General features: G+C 43.3%; 1 protein-coding gene across 2 annotated transcripts; it reads right to left on the bottom strand.

Annotated features, from left to right (window-relative positions):
* Positions 1–4,145: 4,145 nt before the first annotated feature.
* Positions 4,146–21,216, bottom strand: LOC119739535 (zinc finger CCCH domain-containing protein 18-like). Of its 2 annotated transcripts, XM_038214510.1 has the most exons (16): positions 21,079–21,216; positions 18,364–20,191; positions 17,660–17,801; positions 16,829–16,914; positions 15,933–16,022; positions 14,632–14,786; positions 13,949–14,075; positions 12,558–12,940; positions 11,667–12,038; positions 10,738–10,914; positions 8,580–8,670; positions 8,100–8,349; positions 6,956–7,661; positions 6,534–6,630; positions 6,153–6,255; positions 4,146–5,363 (listed from the first exon to the last, which is right to left on the bottom strand). In XM_038214510.1, exons 2-16 carry the CDS (start codon positions 20,146–20,148, stop codon positions 4,966–4,968), a joined length of 4,962 nt encoding a protein of 1,653 aa, XP_038070438.1. In that variant the 5' UTR covers positions 20,149–20,191; positions 21,079–21,216; the 3' UTR covers positions 4,146–4,965. The 2 variants fall into 2 exon arrangements, with proteins under 2 accessions (XP_038070438.1, XP_038070439.1); XM_038214511.1 differs by lacking the exon at positions 10,738–10,914.
* Positions 21,217–21,581: the final 365 nt, after the last annotated feature.

The following is a 21,581-nucleotide window of genomic DNA, read 5'->3' as shown; positions in this document are numbered from 1 at the left end:
AATATGTCGACAGTCGCATCTTCCATCATTATATCTGCGTGTATGTGTCGAGTCCCTCAATCAATCAATCATTTATGCAAATCAGCAAGACACGCCCTAGCCACGTGACACGCTACGACGGCTGATGACGTCAATCAGCCGAGCAAATAACATGTCACATCAGCCGGGTGATTGATGGGTAGTCTTTAAACCCTTTGTGGGCCCACAGAGGATTGCTTGGCATTAGGCAGCCGCCATATTATTTCTTGTCCTCGCTTTGCCGAGCAGTAATATGATAATGTTGGGTTGGGTCAGGCACAATAACACTAAATCTTCCGCGCCCGATAGAATTTCAGCGGATAGAATAACAGTGATATTAAAACCCATATTTTCTAGTTGAAATGACAGGGTCACTCCTTTATAAAAAAATAAAGGTGATGAAATAGTTCCGTGTTATGTTCTCGTTATTTTAGGATGCACTGTCGTTTGTGCACACTTAATGTTTATACACTATACTAAGTCTTATAATTTATTGTTTATACGAATTCAATATAAGACCAACAACTATTAAACGCAATAACTAGGCCTACTGTATGTGTTTCGATTTCTTCTATTTATTTTTAGATGTGATTATTTATTTCATTACTGCATTTTAAATGATTTGTTTTACTTTGGCAATTATAATCTAAAACCGCACAAATCAAAATAAAAAATTGAAACAAACTTATATTGCCTGCTATTCTTTATGTGAGTTGGTGCCATCACTACTGCTGCCAATTTTGATCATTTTTAAGAAGTTAACAGGTGATGGAATTGAAATGACTCATTTAAAAAAAAATGTCTTTCAGGCATTGGCTGTAACATCACAAGGCTACACTTCAATATGCCATGGTCAGACTACGCCAAGTTTGAATAGCCTTTTAAAGTTAATTTTAAAGGTAATATACATTTTCTTTTGCTGTATTTGCAGAAATGAATGGATTTGGGGGTTAGCATTTTATAGCAAACATTTTTATACTGACCTGTTTAAGTTTTGTGTTCATAGATGCTGGAAAAACCAAGAAAAATTGCTGTTTTGGATTCTGGTTCCCTGACCCTACTTCAGACAAAAAGGAACAATTTATAGACGTCCGGGAATTGACACGTCAGGGAACTAGACTTATCTGGCTTGCACTTGTTCATGGATGTGTAACCGATTGCAAACAAATGTGCACTAAATTTGGTAAATTGGAGACAGTAGGCAGTTTTTTTCCAACGATGGTCGGCCTACCATCATTTGAAATTGGTACAAAAATTCCACTTTTCTTAAGAATGACAGCACACCAGGTGCCATGATTTCACAGGATACTTGAGACTGTTATCCACTTACCGTCAAGTTGTATTTCATAATAATTTGGTAGTTTTGTTTTTTGTTGTTTGCAAATGTTGTATATTCCCTTTAAGGGGTTGTGTGAGAAAAAATTCAACAAATGGAATCTGCAAACAAACAAGATTTATGACAGGAGTCCACCGTTACAATGACAGGCTCCCCGAATGCAGGAGTCTTTTATTATTTAACACAGTTCTTGAAGAAGAAAAAATGCAAGATCGTAGTGGCACAGATATTCTGACTCTGTGACAATTTGCCCGTCAAAAATGGATAATGTTGAACATCCAATCTGCACTTGTTTCCCATTCTGCACAATTATCAAACCCACTGTACAAAGCAATCAAGCAAACCATGTCCCCCTGTACAGATGTCATCAACGACTACTAATCTACATTCAAACTAGACAGAAATCAATTAAAAATTAATGACTGTCAGTTCCGAAAAACAGCCCAGGCATTTAATGTATTTAAATACGATGCACATATAAAAAAGGACTGATCATCTTGACAAGCTGACAATGGGATGACAGAGAAAAATTGTCTAGTACAAAATTACGGCTATATTAATAACGCTTAACAACATTAATTAATACACCAATATTGAAATGTATTGTGCACATATGCAGGTTTTTTTTTTTTCAAACTGAATTCCGACTCCATGGAAAGAAAAATCTGACCGTAAAGGCAAAAGCAATGCTAATTATTATTAAAAGAAACTAGTTTATCATATTCAACACTAAAAAATTACCTCACAAGATTTGCATACAAAAGTGTGTGCATTCATTGCCCCAACAAGAAACTACATGTATTTACATTAAAATTGATATTGAAACATAAAGTAATAGAATTGGTAGAGCTGGGCCATTCTTGTTTTAATATTTTTAATTATCTACGGCTTACATGTACGGCAGAGAGGCCAAAAAACCTCTCATGATGAAAATATGTTACTTTGTATCATTAATGTTCACATTGCAAACTCACAAACCTTAAAAGGATTTAAATAGAAAATGACACAATAACGTAGTTAAAATGTCGCTGACGTTCAACATTAGAAAGCAGGAAAATATCGGAATTGTACAACAAAACACAGAGTTGTTGACTCGAGTCGCTGACTCGGACTTGAGTCCGACTCGAGTCGCTATGTTTTTGACTTGAGACTTGACTTATAAACTTGAAAAAAAAAAGTGACTTACTTTGACTCGAAAGAAAATGGTTTGTGACTTGACTTGACTAAATTTGACTTGCTGACATTAACACAAACTTTCAGGCGTAGGCAAAAATCATTTTTAACAGAACGGCAAGGACCTGATGTACTTGAAGCGAGCTACATGTAGGTGTCCAGCAAGTGCTGGTATCATCAAGGTGGTATTTGTGGTGCATGCTGGTTTATGCCATGGAGATCAGTGCCATTGGTTACAGTTGTGTAACAAGGAACCACATTGCCTTACTGCACACTACTGATCAGTGTATAGAAGCATGGAGAAAGCGACATCTTAAATGACTGGAAAATTACTACTATCGTCATTCCGTGATACGGATTTGAAGCGTAGCAAGAATTCTTCCTATTCAACAAAAACGCTTGTCAAGTGAATGTCTGATGGCAAAAATTCAACATGATTGAATTAGGCCACAAAAAAAAAGTCTCGGGTTTCTGGTATGGAGCTTGCCCAAAAAGTGGTGCGGCGACGTAGCTTTTTTTTTTTTTTTTACCTGTTTTTTTTTGCTTCAAAAGTCGGCGGATGACTGCAAAATGGTGCCCGACTAAACTTAGTGCAAATATATGGGAGTCCAGAGAGGCCACATAAAGCTTATTCTCGATCATAACCCAATCTAAAAACACGTTAAAATTGTGCAGCAGCAGGATTCCAGTCAAACCAGTGAGTTTGGTGGTTTTGAGACATCATCTTTCATTGAAAAAAAACTTTTTCATTTTGCCGACGCGCATGGCTGTGGCAACACGCGCGCATACCAGAAACCGGAGACTTATTTTTGTTGGCCTTAAGTTTGTAGATTTGTAATCAAAATTCATTTTCAGACTATTTTAAATGAAAATAAGGTGTTTCAGAGAACAAAAACATTGACAAATTGTAAATTTTGTTTTGAAATTCTCCTTACATGATGCTCCCTCAATAAACACCATCGCGAACACATACATGTAGACTGGCTCCGTTTCTACTGTTGACTAAATATACGGTACATGTGTCATGCGTATTATGACGTAACAAGTTCAGAAGGACTTGAAAATATTGGCTTGCGACTTGACTTGACTCTGGAAAAATTGACTTGCAACTCGACTTGACTTGTGAAACATGACTTGGTTACAACACTGACAAAACACTTGCACAATTAAACGGATAAAAGAATGGATATGATGCTCTGACTGGGGAGAAATGTTCACCGCCTAAATGTGCAATCATCAACTGCGGCTACTTATTTATTGCAGGTCCCAAACAAGAACGACAAATAAACAAGGGAATAAGACAATTGCCTTTTTTTTGTTGGGTTTGCTACAACAGTTGGAAACACAACGCACTTAATTTCTGATATTAAATCCTGATCAATACCAAAACTGTACATTATTTGTTTTACTGAGTAGCGGTTGGAATACGGGAAAAGAAACAAACTGAAAATGAGCATTATCCGCTCTGTTCACAAGTACCCCCTCACCGGCAAAGAAAGTACAGTTGGGGGTGACCGATCGACGCCATCTTGCCTGACTGCAATTTTGCTGCGACGCGCGGCCGTACCACTGCGTGTACATAGTACAAATCCCCTGGTGTGCGTGCGGCACACAGGAGGAACGGTGCGCGTCAATCAGCTAAATGTCCCGCCCATGGGACATCGTTGCTAGGTAAAAGGGCGCCCCCTTTCATTGGCGCACAGGGCCCAATAAGTGTTGCCCACTGGACATATATGTCAAGCAGTGGCTAGCATCCGCTAGCCACCACGCACCTGCAACTTACATATCCCGTAGCTGAGATTGTTGTAGTACCCAGCAGAAGCAGAAGTATCTACAATGCTTCCAATGCATCTTTGATTTTTCAGGAACAGAAATGAGTTCCTGTTAAACGCTTGTTAAATGCTTGTCGTCCTCTTGAAATACGCAACAAGATTTTGTCGGAAAGTAGTGAAACATTGGTGATGACCATGTGTTGGATGTGATATATTTGATCTTCAGGGCCATCTTTAGGCAAGGCAGTATCAAGTCTACTGCAAGAATTAAAACCCCGAAGGTACCTGATGGGATTCTGTTAAAATGTTGTGCTATGGCATGTTCTTTTGCCATCACAGTACACATGAAAGTGGGGTCACTGGCAGTGTGACAAGATCACACAGCAGCAACTAAGATGCCCTTAATACGAGCTGGTGGTTCAGTGCGAATGGGCCATCTGCCATTGGGGATATTACATCATACATATGAATTACAGAGGCTGAAACAACTCCCAGATTAGAGTACTTGTCTGTGACCACCTCAATTTGTTTCTTAGTGGGGATACAATGTCACAGCTTGATCATCAATTCAATGAGTAATTTTGCAAACTGTGCCCCTGTGAGATGACAGGCTGAATGCTATAATAAAAGACAAAAAAAATATAAAATGTGATTCCATTCAAGGCTCTACTTGAGTTTGGCCTTCTTTCGAGCGATGGCGTCCTCCACAGCCCGCAACTGTTTCAAGAGTTCTTCCCGACGAGACACGGTGGTGCTCTTCTTGGGTGCTGCGCTTCCCGCTGGCTTAGCAGTACCTGCAGGCTTGTTGGCTGCCGCGGCCGCGGCCACTGTGGTAGGCTTTGCGCCAGCTCCTGTTGCAGGGGCGGTCCGGGCAGGCACTTTGGCGGGCGGCTGTCCCTTCAGGGCGGTTGGGGAGGATGGACGCTTGCGGTCACCAGTGGACGGCTTGGGGGCGGTCTTGCTGGTGTAGCCCGGCGCGCCGGTCTTGCGGTTAGCATCTCCAGACGTCGTGGGCTTCTTGGCAGTGGTTGGGCTGGCGACAGGAGGTCTGGTGGACTTACGATCTAATGGTCAAAGATGAAAAACAGTGGCATGCATTAGCAACCCTGATCATGCAAAATATGAATGCCTATACAAACATGAATTAATAATAACATAAAAATAATGTAGTGCTCATATTGCGCTTTATACCTAAGGTTTCAAAGCACTTCACAATTATTATCCCTGTTCATCAGGAATGAGACCTTTTTTTCTGCAGCAGCTCAAGATCAGCGCAATTTGGTCTCTACCTTCACAGGTACCCATTATACTACTGGCTGAAGAGAGGCAATTGTAGTCAAGTGACTTGCCAAAGAACACAAGCACCACGTTCCCCATCAAGGTTCAAACCCACGTACCACAGCTCACGAGTCAAACACTGTGACCGTTGGAGCACAGCGCCTCATATAACTTGAATTCAAGAACAGTCATCACAAAGTGAATCACATGCCAATCACATGTCACATCACATGCCAATCACATGTCACATCACAAGTCCTCTCTTAAGTCACGTGACACTGGTTTCCTGTTGGTGTTCTTGAGTCATGCCGACACCAAATCATAGCAGGACTGAATCAAGTGGCAACAAATAGATTTTGGTTTCAGACAGGTAAACTGTATGTATTAATTTCCATTGACTAGACTCTGGAGTTGTTCCAAATGGCCCCAACAATTGACTTTTAGACGTAGTCACTCCTAACTGATTCAACTGTCAAACATTCATGTACTTGGAAACAATTTGGGAATAATTTGGTTCGGCGTGACTCTTGAATACCAGTATGAAACTGGGCAGCGAATGCCACCCTGGATCTTACCCTTGTCTGTGGAGGTCTTGGACTGTGCAGGAGTAGCTGACGTCTTCTTGCTTGCCTGGTTGGACTGAGAATCAGTGGAACGCTTCTTGGGGTCGGCTGCAGGCTGTTGCGATAGGACAAAACAGTCAAGTCAATGAACCAGAGAGATGTAATGACACCACGCTTTGTTTCATATGTGCTTTCTTCTGGAGGGTTTATTCTGTACACATCAAGTTCAGGAAGGGTTGCACGCCTTCAGCATTAAACTTTGGAGTAAATTCATCTTCAAAAAGCCACACAAACAATGGACCCCAAGACACATATATACTGTGGATGAGATTTTGGCCAGTGCTCTTTCCCTACTGAGCATGTCCAGGAAACAATAAAGGTGCACCCTCTTACCTTGTTCAGCAGCGTCAGCTTGATGTCTTTGTGGGCTGTCACTTTCAGTGTGTTTGACCGTGGGGCTGCTGCAACTGGCACGGAGGTGCTATGTTGTCTGTGTGCATGTGAAAGTAACATAAATTCCCATACTCAAACTTCTTGATGAAAAAAAAACACCCAATGTTGTTTATCCTTTTACGTATGTAAAACGTTGCCTTTGTTTTATGAAATACATATGAGCTAAAAGGGGTTATTTCCAAGCTGACACCTAGCTTATCATCATGACCACTGGCAATGAGAATATAACGCATAACCAACCGAAGCTGGCAAGTCCTGCATCAGAATCGGTAATAAATTTCCATCATTTTCAATGTTCAGTTTGCCCTTGACAAACCTCATCATCAAATTTAAAACCCTTTCAAGCTGTGAATATTTCTGACCTCTGTGTTGCCGATGCCACACTGGACGATCCTGACGGTGCACTAGGCGTAGTCCCCGACGTCGATCTGGACTTCTCTTTATCCTTGTCTCTGGAGGTGGCGGCTGGTTTTGGAGCACTCTTCTGCTTTGCCGGCGCCGGGGCCGTTTTGGCCGGTGCTTGCGCAGTCTTGCTACTGGGCACTGCTTTGCTGCTTCTGCTGGGAGACTGCCTGCTGTTGCTGGTTGGAGGTTTGGTAGGCGCAGAGGCAGGCTTGCTAGAGGGCTTACTACTGCTGCTGCTTGCAGGGGGCTTGGTTGATGCTGTTTTGACAGGCGCCGGTTTGTTGGATGGTGGCTTGACCGTGGGTGGTGCCTTGCTGCTGGATGGAGCCTTGTTGCTGGGTGGAGCCCTGCTGCTGGGCGGCGCCCTGCTGCTGGGTGGAGCCTTGCTGCTGGGTGGAGCCTTGGTGCTGGGTGGCGCCTTGCTGCTGGGTGGCGCCTTGCTGCTGGGTGGAGCCTTGCTGCTGGGTGGAGCCTTGCTGCTGGGTGGAGCCTTGCTGCTGGGTGGAGCCTTGCTGCTGGGTGGCGCCTTGTTGCTGGGTGGAGGCTTGCTGCTGGGTGGGGGCTTGGATGACTTTGCCTGGGTCACTGCTGGGGTTTTGGAGCTCCTGTTGGATGGCACTGGGGGTGCTTTGCTGAGCCGAGGTTGAAGTGCAGGAATGCCGACTGTAGGGATAAACAATACATCCCAAGCAAACTTTACAATTTAGATTTAAGGAATACATCAGGAGGCAGGCCGAAGATGAGCACAAAAGACCTCCCGACAATTAGTAGGAGAAACGTGTGATAATTCTGCACATGTATCTCAAGCATACATATTTCAGATTCATGCAAGACCTTGGTTTCTCCTTTTCGCCAGGCATACCTAAAAAAGAAGAAGTTAAGTTGGTTCTTCACTGTCAATTACACATGGTTCTTAATGATATACATTTTGTTTTTATCAGTAAGTTTGATTGCCTCAAGAATAAACAAAAAATCAGATGGAAGGACACCGTCTATGTCTTCACATATGGGCGTGAATATTTTACATCAGTGTTCAACCCTGCTCTAAAAATGTGTTTAATAAGACTCATGTCACAGGACCCAGTCTCATGTCGTCCTCACCTTTGGGGATTTTGGTGTTTGGCGGCAGACGTTTCCCGTCGATTCCCTTCATGGTGGACGGTCGTCGCAGCGACAGGTCACTCTCGCTGGAGGAGATGCTGGAGTAAGAAGAGACGGAGCTGAGCGAGCGACTGCCCGAGCGCGAGCGCGAGCGACTCAGGCTACTGTAGCTGGAATGGCTGCTGCGACTGCTGAAACTGCTGTTGCTGCTGCTGCTGCGGGTCCGAGGGCGAATCTGCCTGCCAGGGGGCTGGAGGCAAAAAAAGAATAATTTTATTTTTGTAATAAAAAAATTAAGTAAGTGGAAAATACGAGAAATAAAAATAAACTAAACGGTAAATACAGGGGTATGAGTGACCACTGATAAAAATGGCTGAAAACAGCTGAAAAAGGTGTAAAAAAGCTGAACTTTGGAAATCTCCGACACCTTTGTACACAGCAAGTCAGGGAAAAAGCTGAAAAAAAGCTAATTTCTCTTACCATTTTCCTAACGTCTGGTGATTTCCTGCTACCTATGGCTCTCTTATCTGACGGACCAACACTGCCTGGTTTCTTCTGTTGTGTTGGCGGTCTGAGAAAAGAATAACCCAAACTCTTCTTTTAGACCCAAAAACAGACCCAAAACAGTGGAAGGGGTCAAAGAGCCAGCCATGAATTAGCTCAAAGAAGTAATAGTCACAGTTTTTCATTACAGCAACCTTTGGGTAGGGGGAGGGGAGGGGGAGGGGAGGGGGAAGCAAAAAAACAAACCTGACTTGATAAAGGGTTTGAACAGAAATCTTAAAAATGACAATCGATGACTTTTCCTTCATGGATCAACTTTCCGTGCCACCTTGCAAAATAACAAAATTCCACGACTTTCCATGATAGCTCTACTTAAAATTCCGGGATTTTCCGGGATTTTTTTCCATGACACTGGAAACTCTGTTGACAGTTTGAACATGGGGAATGTTAAGTGAGGAGCAATTCCATGACCAACGGAACAGGCACTGAAACTGTGCATTGCACAGTGTGCGCTTTAGTCTGCAGAAACAGCAAAGGTCATAGCTGCATGTATACAACCAGCGTTCTAACACGCACATATGACAGCTAGTTCAAAAGCAAGGTTCGTTAATTCTCCTACTGTGTTGACAGTCACAGACAGTCAAAAACTCCATCAATTTCCCCTGCCGTGTCTTTAACACAGGCGCATCACGAACAGTCAGACCATATTTTCAGCAAACACTCTGACTAGTCAATTTCAGTCAACACACAAAAGCAGGAAACTGGCAAGCACAGCTGTCTTATCAATCACCCACAGTCAAAGCATAGCTGTATCAAGTCACATAAACGGTCACAGCCAGTCAGTCCTGCTTTATGTAGGCTGGGAGCTCTTAACTCTTGAAAACAGTCACTTGATTAATTTTACCAAAAGGACAACTTGACAGAGAGTGTATGTTTGCATAAAAGGGTTAATGATTTCTGGTAATGAAACCAAGGATTCCTCAAAGGCGCCATCCACTTCTCCTGCCAAACACTTTGACTAAACAAGTTCAGTCAACAGACAAAAGCAGGCAACTGTTAAGCACAGCTGTCTTATCAATCACCCACAGTCAAAGCATAGCTGTATCAAGTTACATAAACGGTCACAGCCAGTCAGTCCTGCTTTATGTAGGCTGGGAGCTCTTAACTGTTGAAAACAGTCACTTGATTGATTTTGACGTAAAGGACAACTTGGCACAGAATGTATGTACGCATAGGAGGGTTAATATAAAAGAATGCAGCATTCTGTGGCATATGAGCATGAAGAAAAGTGTGCTTGTGCATAACGCCCGCTGAGGAATGAATTATTTTAACCCCTTAACGCCGGTATTGGTCAGCTACAGACAGCTAAACTTTGCATGGAATGTGTATGTGCAAGAATTCATAATAAAAATGATAATGTACATTTATAAGACGCCAGTATCCGCCAAGCAAGATGCTCATGGCTCACATTTGGCCGGTGACTATGAATGAATGCAACTAGGTATGCAGCAGGTATGCGGTTATAGTGGTCTCCCGGCTTATCAGCTTTCATCGAGCTGCGTCTATAGCCGTCACCCGGCGTCAAAGGGTTAAGAATTTCAGGAGAGAATGCATGCAGACAACAGTGCATTATCCACACTAAAACCACACCAGCATCAGCTAGTAAAAAGATGCAATTCCTTGCAGCAAAACACGCACAGACTGAAGTACATTTACACCACCAAACAATTTCAAGCAAAGCAAGCAATCATTTCACGAACACGGAGCAGCAAATAAATGTGTAAACCAGCTTCACTCAGTCAAAATTTAAAAATATGTTGTTTTAGAGAAATTCGCAAATTACCAATAAAGAAATGCTTATTGGGTGAAAAGGAATTCATAAAACATAAAAAAGAGGTGCAAGAATGCAGGCAAAAAGGGAGGGAATTCACTTGGAACACACTTTTCGATGGGTTACGGGCATTTCAAGATGTACCAAGAAGTTAACATAAAAAAAAGTTTGAAATCCTGAAAAAAATATTCTGTCAAGGCACGCAAGCAGATAATCCTATGGGATGCAGTGGCACATAATATTGTCAGCACAAGACCATAAGCATGCACACAATCCATGCACATTTTGTCCCATTCAACTCACGCAGTGTGCGGTCTACTGAGTTCTGGTTGCACCCGCCTAGCGAGCTCGCCAACCCCCTTGGGCTGGGGCACAGCCTTGGTAGGCGGGGCCCTGGAAGGCGTGGCCTTGGCCGCCAGGGAGGGTTTGGCCAGGGGAGGCGTGGCCAGGGCGGGTCTCTTAATGGGCAGACTGGTGTCACTGCAGGGAACAAAGGGGTTAGTGGGTTTAGAGCCACGGGTTATGAGAAGACTGCAGGGCACCGGCCAAATGAGTGGTCACTGTACACAGATTCTTCGCTTCACCTTTTGTCTCTGGTTTTGACTTGATTTCCGGTTCAAAAATCACTTTTTTAGATGTTTAGAATGGAGGAACGGAAAGAAATTACTGCAAAAAATTGGTCTCACATAAGACTTGATGTTTCTGTTTTAAAGAAAATGGAACAACAATGGTAGGAAAATCATGAAGATGATGTCCAAACCTGAGGCTAGTGGAGATGAAGATGAGGTTTAAGAAAAAAATATCTTGGTCTTCAAATAAAACCTCATTGGTAGTCGCTGTGTATGTCATTATTGTATTTATGTCAAACCATTATTTGCATGATAACACATACACTGTCACATGGACATTGTCACTTTATTGGCACTGATGCACTGTCTGACATGTTTAGATCAATATTCTCCAACAGCCTGGAATTCTTATTTTCAATAAGGAAACGGACAATTGTGCGCAGTAATTTCAGTTTTTGTAGTCAAATCTGAAGTTGTGGTACTTGATTCATTTCGTTATTTTCTGGAACGCAAGTAAAAAGGGAAAGACAAGCTGCCAAAAAAAAGCAACATTTATGATATTTTGAGCAAAAATATGTTTGTTAGATATTCTCTGTAAACAGAAACTAAGATGTAACAGATTGATTAACGAGCAGCTGCACAAGTTGACAAATTGAGTTTTACCTGGTAGGCCCTTTGGCTGACGCTGGCTTGTTACTGGCAGTCCCTCTACTTCCTGTAGTCACGGTGGTCCCTCTCCCGAGACCCGACGCAGCCCCTCTGCCTGGTCCGCTGACTGGCCCAGCCTTGCCCGGCTGGGCTGGCCCTTGCGTCTGGCCAGACCGACCCACAGGGGCAGAGGGTCTTCCTCGCCCGATTCCAGGCCGGGCCCGGCCTGTTAACTCCCCACGGCCAGGCCTGGGTGAGCGGCTCCGGCTTCTGGAGTAGGACCGAGAGCGAGAGCGGGAGAAGGAGGAGCGACTGAAGGAGCTGCCTGAGGAGGATCGGCTGCTCGAGGAGTAAGATGAGTGGGAACGGGATCGAGATCTTGAAGAACTACAAGGGAACAAAAAAACAACATCACAGAGTGTAAGTGAAGTCAGACAACTGACATCCAGCCATTTACCATATTTATCCAAACGAGAATGGATGTAAATCAATACATGTGCTCTGTCAATGCTTGGATGTGCTCTGTCTGAGCTTGGAAATGCAGACCGTGTCTGCATTCCAAGCTTAGTAAAGCAATTCATACAATTCACATGAGAGCTGAAATGGGATTTTTACTTGTTACTTACGTCTGAGCAAGCAGTTTGTGATGTATGAGCTGTTGATCAGTGTTATAATGAGACCTTTTTCCCCCCCCCAAATTCAAAATGGTAAAGAAGAACTACCTGGTACAGAAGGAATTATGTCTGAGAAACAAGACATTGTGGTCTGAGTACGAAGGCTTTTAAGTATAGACTAAATGTGCCAAAAAAATTAGTTAATGACCAACTGGTCTCTAATTACTTAAACAAATGTATTCTGGAATACTTTTGGAGTTATCTCACTACGAATAGAACAAATAAATCTTACAATGAGGAATCACTGAAAGAGTCTGAGGAATAGGAGTACGACCGTCGCCTCCGTCCAGCCGCCCTTGCATTGGCTTTCGGTGAACGGGACCGCGCCCAGGGGTCCTGCCAGGCATCAGCGGGCCGGCCGCCGTGCCCCGGAGCCGGTCCTATCTCCTTCCGTCTACGCTCTTCTCGCAGCGGCCGGTCAAAGTCCTCCCTGATTGTTCGACTGTTGCCTGGTGGGGGCCTTTCCCTGGATAGCGGGCGGGGCGGGGAGCGCCTGTCCCGCATGATGTCCCGCGGACGCTCCCGCATACGGTTGATCTCCCGTTGGCGCTGCCGGGCCATGTCCCTGCGTTCCATTTCCTCACGTTCCTCTTGCCACTGCCTGTCTTTCCCAGGCTGAAAATATAAAGCAAAGTTTTCAATTCCAAAGTACGGCAATTTCCACTAGAAAATCTGGCACAGTGCACATCAGATAATGAACACTGGTGCATTGCAAGTGATTCATTCTGCAACCCTTAGATCCTAATGGAATCTGCAAAGAAGGTTGTGGATAAATAACCTTAACCATCCCAAATCCTCCAAAAGCCTTTTTGCAAATTGGAGGAATTTGCAGGATTGAGGTTACATGGCAAAGTGCGCTACTGATTTCGGAGGACGCACTGTGTCAAGGTCTTGGGCCGGACCTTGTGTTGTTTACGCTTGATTATACTTGAAATCCTCCGAACTGCTCCAAGATGTCACTGCCTCTGCCTCGACATATAGACATTCATAGCCGGAGGATTTTGCAGGATTGAGGCAGTGGTCACCCCTCCAAGGACCACATTCAAGAAATAATGGAGGAATTTGCAGGATTGAGGCTATGTGCTATTTTTCCATGAGGCCAAATAGAGGACTTTGCAGGATTGAGGCTACATCCTAGCAAAAATGCCTAGGGAGTTAGGGTTAAACCACGCAATGGAGACACATTCGAACGCAATGCCGACAACTAATGCTCACGCAAAGACACGATGGCTTCGTGGACATTCAGAATAGAATTGGCGGTGCGTATTTCGCGCCATATGCTGCGAACCAGTACACGCACCTGTCCCCCCACTGGAGCTGTCAAAAGCGGTCAAAAAGCGCCCTCTCTTGTTTGCACACAGAGGCTATAGTCAGTAGTTAAGGTTAACCCTTTATCTGTGTCAGGTGAGGAGACGTATCACTTCAAAATGAAGTCAACAAGGGACAAGTTGATTTATTCACCTCAGTAAAAAAAAATCTTAGTCAAAGAGTAAGTAAATAAGCCAAATAACCATGGATCGAAATCAGGGCAGAAAAGACGATCCCTTAAGAAAATGCTCTGGCTTTTAACTGAACAACGGCCAAATTTCTCAACAAGCAGTATGAAGATTAGGTCAAGCTCACCCTGCGGTAGTCATACTGCTGAGGGGGCTCTCGCCGTTGATACTGGGCATTATACACCTCGAACTGCTGCTGGAAGAAACTGTCTCTGTTGTCGTTAGGGGGCGCTTCATCATCAACTATGCTGAAACTGCCGCGGAAAAACGTGTACACTAAAATGTTACCAAAAAGCTGAGCATGACATGTTGTGTCTCGTGGGATGAGTTTTAGGTTCTGGTGACTTAGAAATATTTGGAAAAGATTACGATTTTCAACCAGGATTCACAATTCTCTACGATTTCCTGACAACGTGTGACAATGCGTAGCTGCAATCGGCTCAGTGAGAACGTGTCTCGGACGCTGAATTCAGACCCAATTCAAAACATGATTCGGCAACTTTTGATTTGAAATTGAGATCGTAGAATGTTGTTTATCTCAAAATGTACAGCTGAAGCTGAGCTGAAACTTCATCAGGTTAGTTGTTCAGTACCCTTCTTTTTGTTGCTTCAAACGAACAAAATGCACAAATTACCATATGGTACACTGTGCACATAAAGAGTTGGACTCTGTTTATTGTGGTATGCCTAACCCCACCCACGTAAAGCACAGTCAGTTTACTAGTGCAGTACTCATCCCAACAGATTCCAACAAAACCCTGGTGTTAGAGTTTGACTCGACGGGGATCGTTAGGTTTATGTTGTACTCACCCATAAAACTCCTCATAGTTTGCATTGCCCTGAGGCAGCGTGAAGTCATTCTCCTTATCATAGTCTCTCTCTTCTTCATAAGGAATGCCGCCCAGCATTCTCTTCTCCTCAAAGTTGTGATCCTGTTCTTTGCGCATCATAGCTTTCTTACGAATCTGCAAATTTCAAACAGTGTCATAATTTAGCAAATGTGTGCTGATAAATGCGCACTCTTACATAATGGCTGTTTCTATTAACAGATACAATTCAATTAAATTCAACAAGACCTTAATTTGCATACTTTTAACATCTGATATTGACAAACGATTTGTTAAAGACAAGTTTCATGATGGAGAATAGGCCTGCAACAAAAGATGTGTTGGTTTATTCAGTCTAATATTTTTCAGTTCAATTAATTGAACACCAAATGTTGAGAAATGAAGGCTTCTTTGCAGAAGGTAAAAGAGCGTGCCGAAAATTCCTAACTAGTGATAAATCAGTCAGTTAAATAACTAAGTCGTAACTGAAAAAAAAAATTGAAGAAAAGCATCGCCAATAAATAGAATAATAAATAATGTAGTAGGCTTGGGCAAATCCATGCCGGAATCGAATCAAATCGATTCAAAAATTCGGAATCCGAATTGCGATTCCACTTTTTTGGGGGAATCGATTCTCTGATGTAGCCGATTGCAATTCTCCGAGCTTCAATTTCAGTCTTCGCATGATGATTTTGAAAACCAGCCAACTCCAACACGCCTTCAAAGTACGACCCTTTACAGTTTTTAAAAGTATGCTGTGCGTCAAAAGATTTACTAATAGCACAACTCTCTGATGAAGCCGTCCTCTAACAAAAACCTTTCACAGCATATTAAATATCACAAAGTGAGCTATTTTATTTGCAAAGAATATGTATAAACTAAGAAAGATAATGACACGATTGTCAGTAAGAAGTCAAGTTAACTAAACATCACTGTAGCACCCATAACTGCTTGAGCATTCAATTGTTTTATATTGATTCATGCCTGAGCAATTTCAAGTCCACCATTGATTTGGGGTCAACCTCGTGCTTCCCAAAACCCAGAAAAAACCCGAGATCAGTGACTAAATACACTTTTCAATCTGCAAGCAAGTCTTGTTTGCAGGTTTTTTTCCCCACAGACACTCCATTCAACTTGTCATTACCCCCACTGAGTGTCCCCATGCAAATTGTAAAAAAAGTTTGTGAACAAATATTTGTGATAAAAAGTCGCGCGTTAACTGCTGATTTAACTATGTTTGATATCACAAAACAAAGGCCCTCATGAGCAGAGTAGTATACGTACTTCCTTGGCGTGTCGTAGGCCTCGTTCCCATGCGGACTCTGCCACCGGCTCGCTTGGGGGTGGAGGGGGAGGTGAGAAGGCCCGTGGCGGCTGACAGAGAACAAAAACATAATAATAACAATAAACAATGTTTTCAAATAACTAGGCAAATGTGTGCATTTTTTAATTACCCAAAAACGCGCCTTTTGGGAAAGCCTTGCACTAAGTGAAGATAGGGCTGGTAACAACAAATACCCTGTGAAATTATTCCTTCCAAAATGATCGTTTAAAAGAAAACAAAAACAGGTGGTTTTAAAACACTGTGGCTGCGGGCACACCTATAGAGCCGAGATGTCATTTGCATGTTTTCATAATTCCGATGAGCAGGGGTTATTGGTTAACCCTAACCATCCCAAATCCTCCAAAATCCTTTTTGCAAATTGGAGGAATTTGCAGGATTGAGGTAACATGGCAAAAGTGCGTTGCTGATATCGGAGGACGCACTGTGTCAAGGTCTTGGGCTGGACCTTGTGTTGTTTATGCTCAGCCCTGCATAAATTTAGTCCTTGATTATACTTGACATCCTCCGCACTGCTCCAGGATGTCACTGCCTCTGCCTCAACATATTGAAGTGATTGCTGGAGGATTTTGCAGGATTGAGGCTACATCCTAGCAATAACATGAATAAGGCCTAGGGAGTTAGGGTTAATGATATACATGTACCTTGCAGTGAGCATCTATTTGATGGATAAGTGTGATTTATAATTCTATATTATAATAACTATTCAATAAAGAGAATGGTTTTGACAGGTATCAATCTATCAAAATATGGCAAAACCAGGCGTTTGATTTGCATAGATTCTGGGTGGTAAGTATTAAATAAGCTTTGAGTTCCTTTTCATTGCATTTCATCTTACCGCTGTTGCAGGAGGGGCTTGAGGGATACCAAGCAGTTTAGCTGTGGCTTCATGAAGCTCCCGTCGGTCGATCATGGAATAATTCCCTGCAAATTGAAGATAAGTTTAACTGAGACAAATCTGAGACAAACAAAACTTAGCGTACAAAAAGTCCAAAGGGTTGTCTAAGGGGCGTGGCTAATTCGCACACAGCGATAGGTCAATTACTTCAAAGGGTGCCGCAAGTGAGGCAAAAGTGAGGTGAACAAAAAAGGAACACTGTTTGAGGGTTAACCCTAACCCCCTAGGCCCTTGTTGCTTACAACCATCCTCAATCCTCCAAAATCCTCCAAAATTTTCCAAACTTTTGCAACTCCGCCTAAATTTTTCAAAATTGTCAGACAGTCCTGCCTCAAAATGCATTCATCCTCAATCCTCCAAAATCCTCCTCATCCCAAAACTTTGCACTCGTGTTTAAATGAAGGATAACCAACGCCAAATCCTTCAAAATCATCAGACAGTCCTGCCTCAAAATGCATTCATCCTCAATCCTCCAAAATCCTCTTGTGCTTCAATCACCATTCATCCTCAATCCTCCAAAATCCTCATGTGCTTCAATCACCATTCATCCTCAATCCTCCAGAATCCTCATTTGATTCAATCACCATTCATCCTCAATCCTCTAGAATCCTCCAAAACCGCCAGGAGGATTTTGGAGGAGTGAGGTGGGTTAGGGTTAAAGACTAGGAGTAGGAGGGTTAAGCTCGTATGTCTTGGGTACAGGCCTGATGAGACAGAGGTAACTAGTACATTTTAAGCATCCTACACTGGCAAGAAGTTAGCTCTTGTTACCTTTATCGTTCACACCGGGGTGCACAAATCGACAGTTGGACCCCCACGTGCACTTCCCCTCATTGTAGAAGCGGCAGACTTTCTTCACAAATGGCCTCCTGCTGCCTGGTTCCTTGACTTCTCCTTCTTCCATGTCCTCATCCTGTGCATTAAAAATAAGTGGCAAGATGAAGGGAAACAAATATCCGTCACCAGTCTTAGGAAAGATTTCCATATAAGAAGTTCACTAATTTTCCTCTGTATTGACTAACAAGCCCCCAGATAGCAATTTCATGTCATCAAAGTCAATTTGAGCAGTGAGAAAATACAAGCATTTTCTTAGAAAACACTTAGAATTTTTCAGTCCAATCTCATAGGGTTTGTACACAGGGTGTTGAGTGAACTTCGTATATGGAAATCTTTCCCATATTTCTGGCCTCGCTCTCTGTGAGCTGGTCGCTGATAGATATTTTTGGCCTTGCTCCCTGCGTGTTTATCTGTCATCCGTTCCATCCAAATATCGCAAAACTTTTGCAAGTATACACGGCCTCCGGCGCCAACTGGTTAAGTACACTATACCGGCAGTATTTTCCCTGGAAAAAAAACGGCACCGTCTTTGTACTTTAATTTCAAAGGCATCAATTCAGATGCATCTTGCCTTTTACATTGTACACAACCATATTTCTGCAATGGATGAAAAAGTGTGCACATCCTGCGGGACTTACGTCTTCCAGTTCACCTTCGTCATCTTCTTCACCTTCTTCTGCATCAATGCCATCTTCTCCCTCCTCCTTCCCATCTTTGCCAATCTTCTCATGGTCCTCCACATCCTCCTCATAGTCCAGCTCATCTGCGTGGTCGTCAATGTGATGAACATCCAGCATCTCTGATTGGCTGGGTCCAGATGTGGCAGCCTTTTCTGATTGGTCCTTTACGGGGGCAGCTGCTAGTGTTTGGCCAGTTTCCTCCACCGATTGGTCAGTCAGCACTGACTGGTCAGGCATACTGGGGGATTTTTGCATAACATTTTCAACGGAATCGGAAGCCGCATGGGCTATTAGCTGATCAGGACTTGTGCTGCCAGTTTCTCTCTCCAGGCAAGCCTCTTTATCTGGGGGTTCACTTTTGTTATCAGCTTTGCTGCAGGTGACGTGGAGATTTGAAGAACTGTCCTGGTCATTTCCTTCCTCCACGTCAAGATCCCCTTGTGCAGCATTAATGTTGTTGCTTCCTGAGCTAGCTGCAGGGATGTCCTGCTTGTCAGCAGCACACGTTTCTGAGACATTGTCCGGAGGCGTGTCGCTACACGCATCATTATCCCCTGCATTCGCCTCCTTTATTACGTTCTGGTCTAATCTACCCTGTGCCTCATCCACAGATGATAGGTCTTGATTGATCGACGGCAAGGTCTCTGCCTTCTCCGCATGTTCTGTCTCCTGATCCCTTGCACTATCTAAGCTAACAGCCCGAGTCTGTTCGACCAGTTCCACAACGGGTGACTGACGATCGGATCCCAGCATCTCGGCCGGACTTGGCGGTTGATGCTGATCTGTTTCCTGCACAGACTGTTCAGCTTCCTCTTCGCGATCCACAACTGCTCCGTAGACAGGTTGTTCATGTTCCTCATTACTTGAGTTATCAACCTCTTGATCCTCATCATTTGCAACTTCTGGGGAGTCGTCAATTTCAGGGCTTGCCTTAGTTCTCGGAAAACTTGATACATCCCCATCCTCAGATGGGGTCACTCCCTCTTTCTCAATACTGTCTTCTCCTCTCTCTCCGTTATCTCCATCATCCCTGGTATCATCATCCATCTCTTGACGAGATTCCTTCTCTTCCCTTCCTTCAACATCAGCCTCCCCTCTCTCAAGTCTTCCTGATTCGTCTCCTTCTGTAATTCCTTCCATGGTTTCTTCAGGTTGTCCTGCTGTGTCTTCATTTTCACCATCACTTTCCCCTTCGTCACTCACTGTCATGGGACTGCACATAGCTTCTCCAACACCTTTTTGCACAGGACTTTCGATATCGGCCTCTCTCTCATCGGCTGAGTTCCCTTCTGACCCCTCATTTTCTTCCTCGCTGCTGCTTCCTGCCGAGTTATTACTGGGACTCTTAGGGGTCATCAGCTCTCCTTCATTGTCGCTAGGAGTGTGTGGTCCACGCTGGTATGTTACCTCCTCCACATCTTCAAGTTCATCTCTGTTACTCGGAGAAGCAGGACTTTCTGGGTCCTCCACATCTTCAAGTTCATCTCTGTTACTCAGAGAAGCAGGACTTTCTGGGTCCTGCACAACTTCAAGTTCATCTCCATTACTCCATGCACCCGGAGAAGCGGGACTTTCTGGGTCCTCGGTCAGAACCAATAGTTGGTCATCGTCCTGAAGTCCTTCAAGGTCCGGAATGAAGTCTCCCCCAGACCTTTCTTCATGGAAACTCCCAGCAGGACTTGCCTCCCTAGAATCAGAGTCTTCGTTAGGTGAGGCAATCTGCTCCTCCTCTTCAGATTCCATCTCTTGAAGAACGACCTTTTCTCCAATCTCAGATTCTGGATACCTTCAAGAATAAAAAGTTTGAAATAGCATGAATAGTACATCTGATCATAAAGAAAGCAAAGCAATTAGATTGCACAAGCAATTAACATAAAATGGTTGCAACTGAACTGCCAGCTTCTCTTAATTTCACAAAGAGGGTACTGTAGGAATTTCAAGCAGATAGCGACTATGTCATGTACGTCAACTTTAATACCGACTGAATGTACGCCATAACTGCAACTGAGTGACAAGGTGAGATTAAAATCAATAAATTAAACGTCTTTTAGTTTTTCATGGTAAAAAAAAGAAGATTTTCTGAAATATTTTATTTTCAAACAAATCCATTCGATCGCAACCCAAACAGCCTCGTACTCGTGGGTTCTTCTTAATTATTTATGTATGTTCAGCAGGATGTCCAGGACAAGGTAAATGTGGTTAAATTCAAATTTTAATAATAATATGACTATCAATTCATCATGCCTATCAAGCATCATGGCATGCAAGAAAACATTTTCTCAAGTCTTTTCTCAAGAGGTTTTCCACACAAAAACAAAAACAGTCGGCTGTCTAACAAGTAACATAACAAGTTGTGCATGTCTATGATTGCCACCGTGGCATGGATCATTTGTGTCATGTGAAGTAGGTAGCGCGTGGGTCGCGTGCATGAACAAACACTAGCTGAACCACCACTGCACTGAGGGAGGCCAGAGGCATTGGCCTTGCAATGTACATGTGTACGTTATCCTACGCGCGCACACATGGTTGGCAATGGTACATGTACATGTAAGTGTAACGTTATGCCTATGAACCGGTGCAATCATGAGTGCACGATCAAACTGTGCGAGTATTGCGAGTGTGCATTCTGTGATTCTGCCCAAACAATTAAAATGAAACTGATTTGAAACGAACCTTAAGTTCTACACGAGCATGTCAAGTATCAATTAGAATCTAGAAATTAAGAATTAAAGCGCATATCGTTGTGCTAAAAGTTAGGGAAAATTTGCGGATCCATCACGAAATCGGCGCCATGATGGATTTCGCACATGTAATTACCCACAGTTCTTTGTAAGAGGACCCGTCAGGCGACTTGAAATTTTGTCTCACGCGCGCAGTGCATGCAGCTGATTGCTCAAATGTGCTCAAAGGGAAACTGTTGTGAAAATAAAATCGCTGATTGTACTGATCGTCTAATGTAACAACATCATGCAGATTCACTCCAAATCAAAGGCATACAAGTAAAAATAGGGAATTTTCCTGGTTTTACTTCAGACTTTGTGTTGGTGGTAAGGCCCTCTTTCCCAAATCTAAGACCCGCCCATGACAGGGGTAGTAATATTTCACTCACCTAGGAGGTTTTTGCTTCAAGAACGATTATGTAGTACGAGTGTAGTGAAAATAATCGGTTAATAGTA

The sequence above is a fragment of the Patiria miniata genome, unplaced genomic scaffold (genome assembly GCF_015706575.1).
Source record: "Patiria miniata isolate m_02_andy unplaced genomic scaffold, ASM1570657v1 HiC_scaffold_30, whole genome shotgun sequence".
Taxonomy (NCBI): domain Eukaryota; kingdom Metazoa; phylum Echinodermata; class Asteroidea; order Valvatida; family Asterinidae; genus Patiria; species Patiria miniata.
The sequence above is the reverse complement of the archived record's forward strand: the minus strand, read 5'-3'. Positions and strand labels throughout refer to the sequence as shown.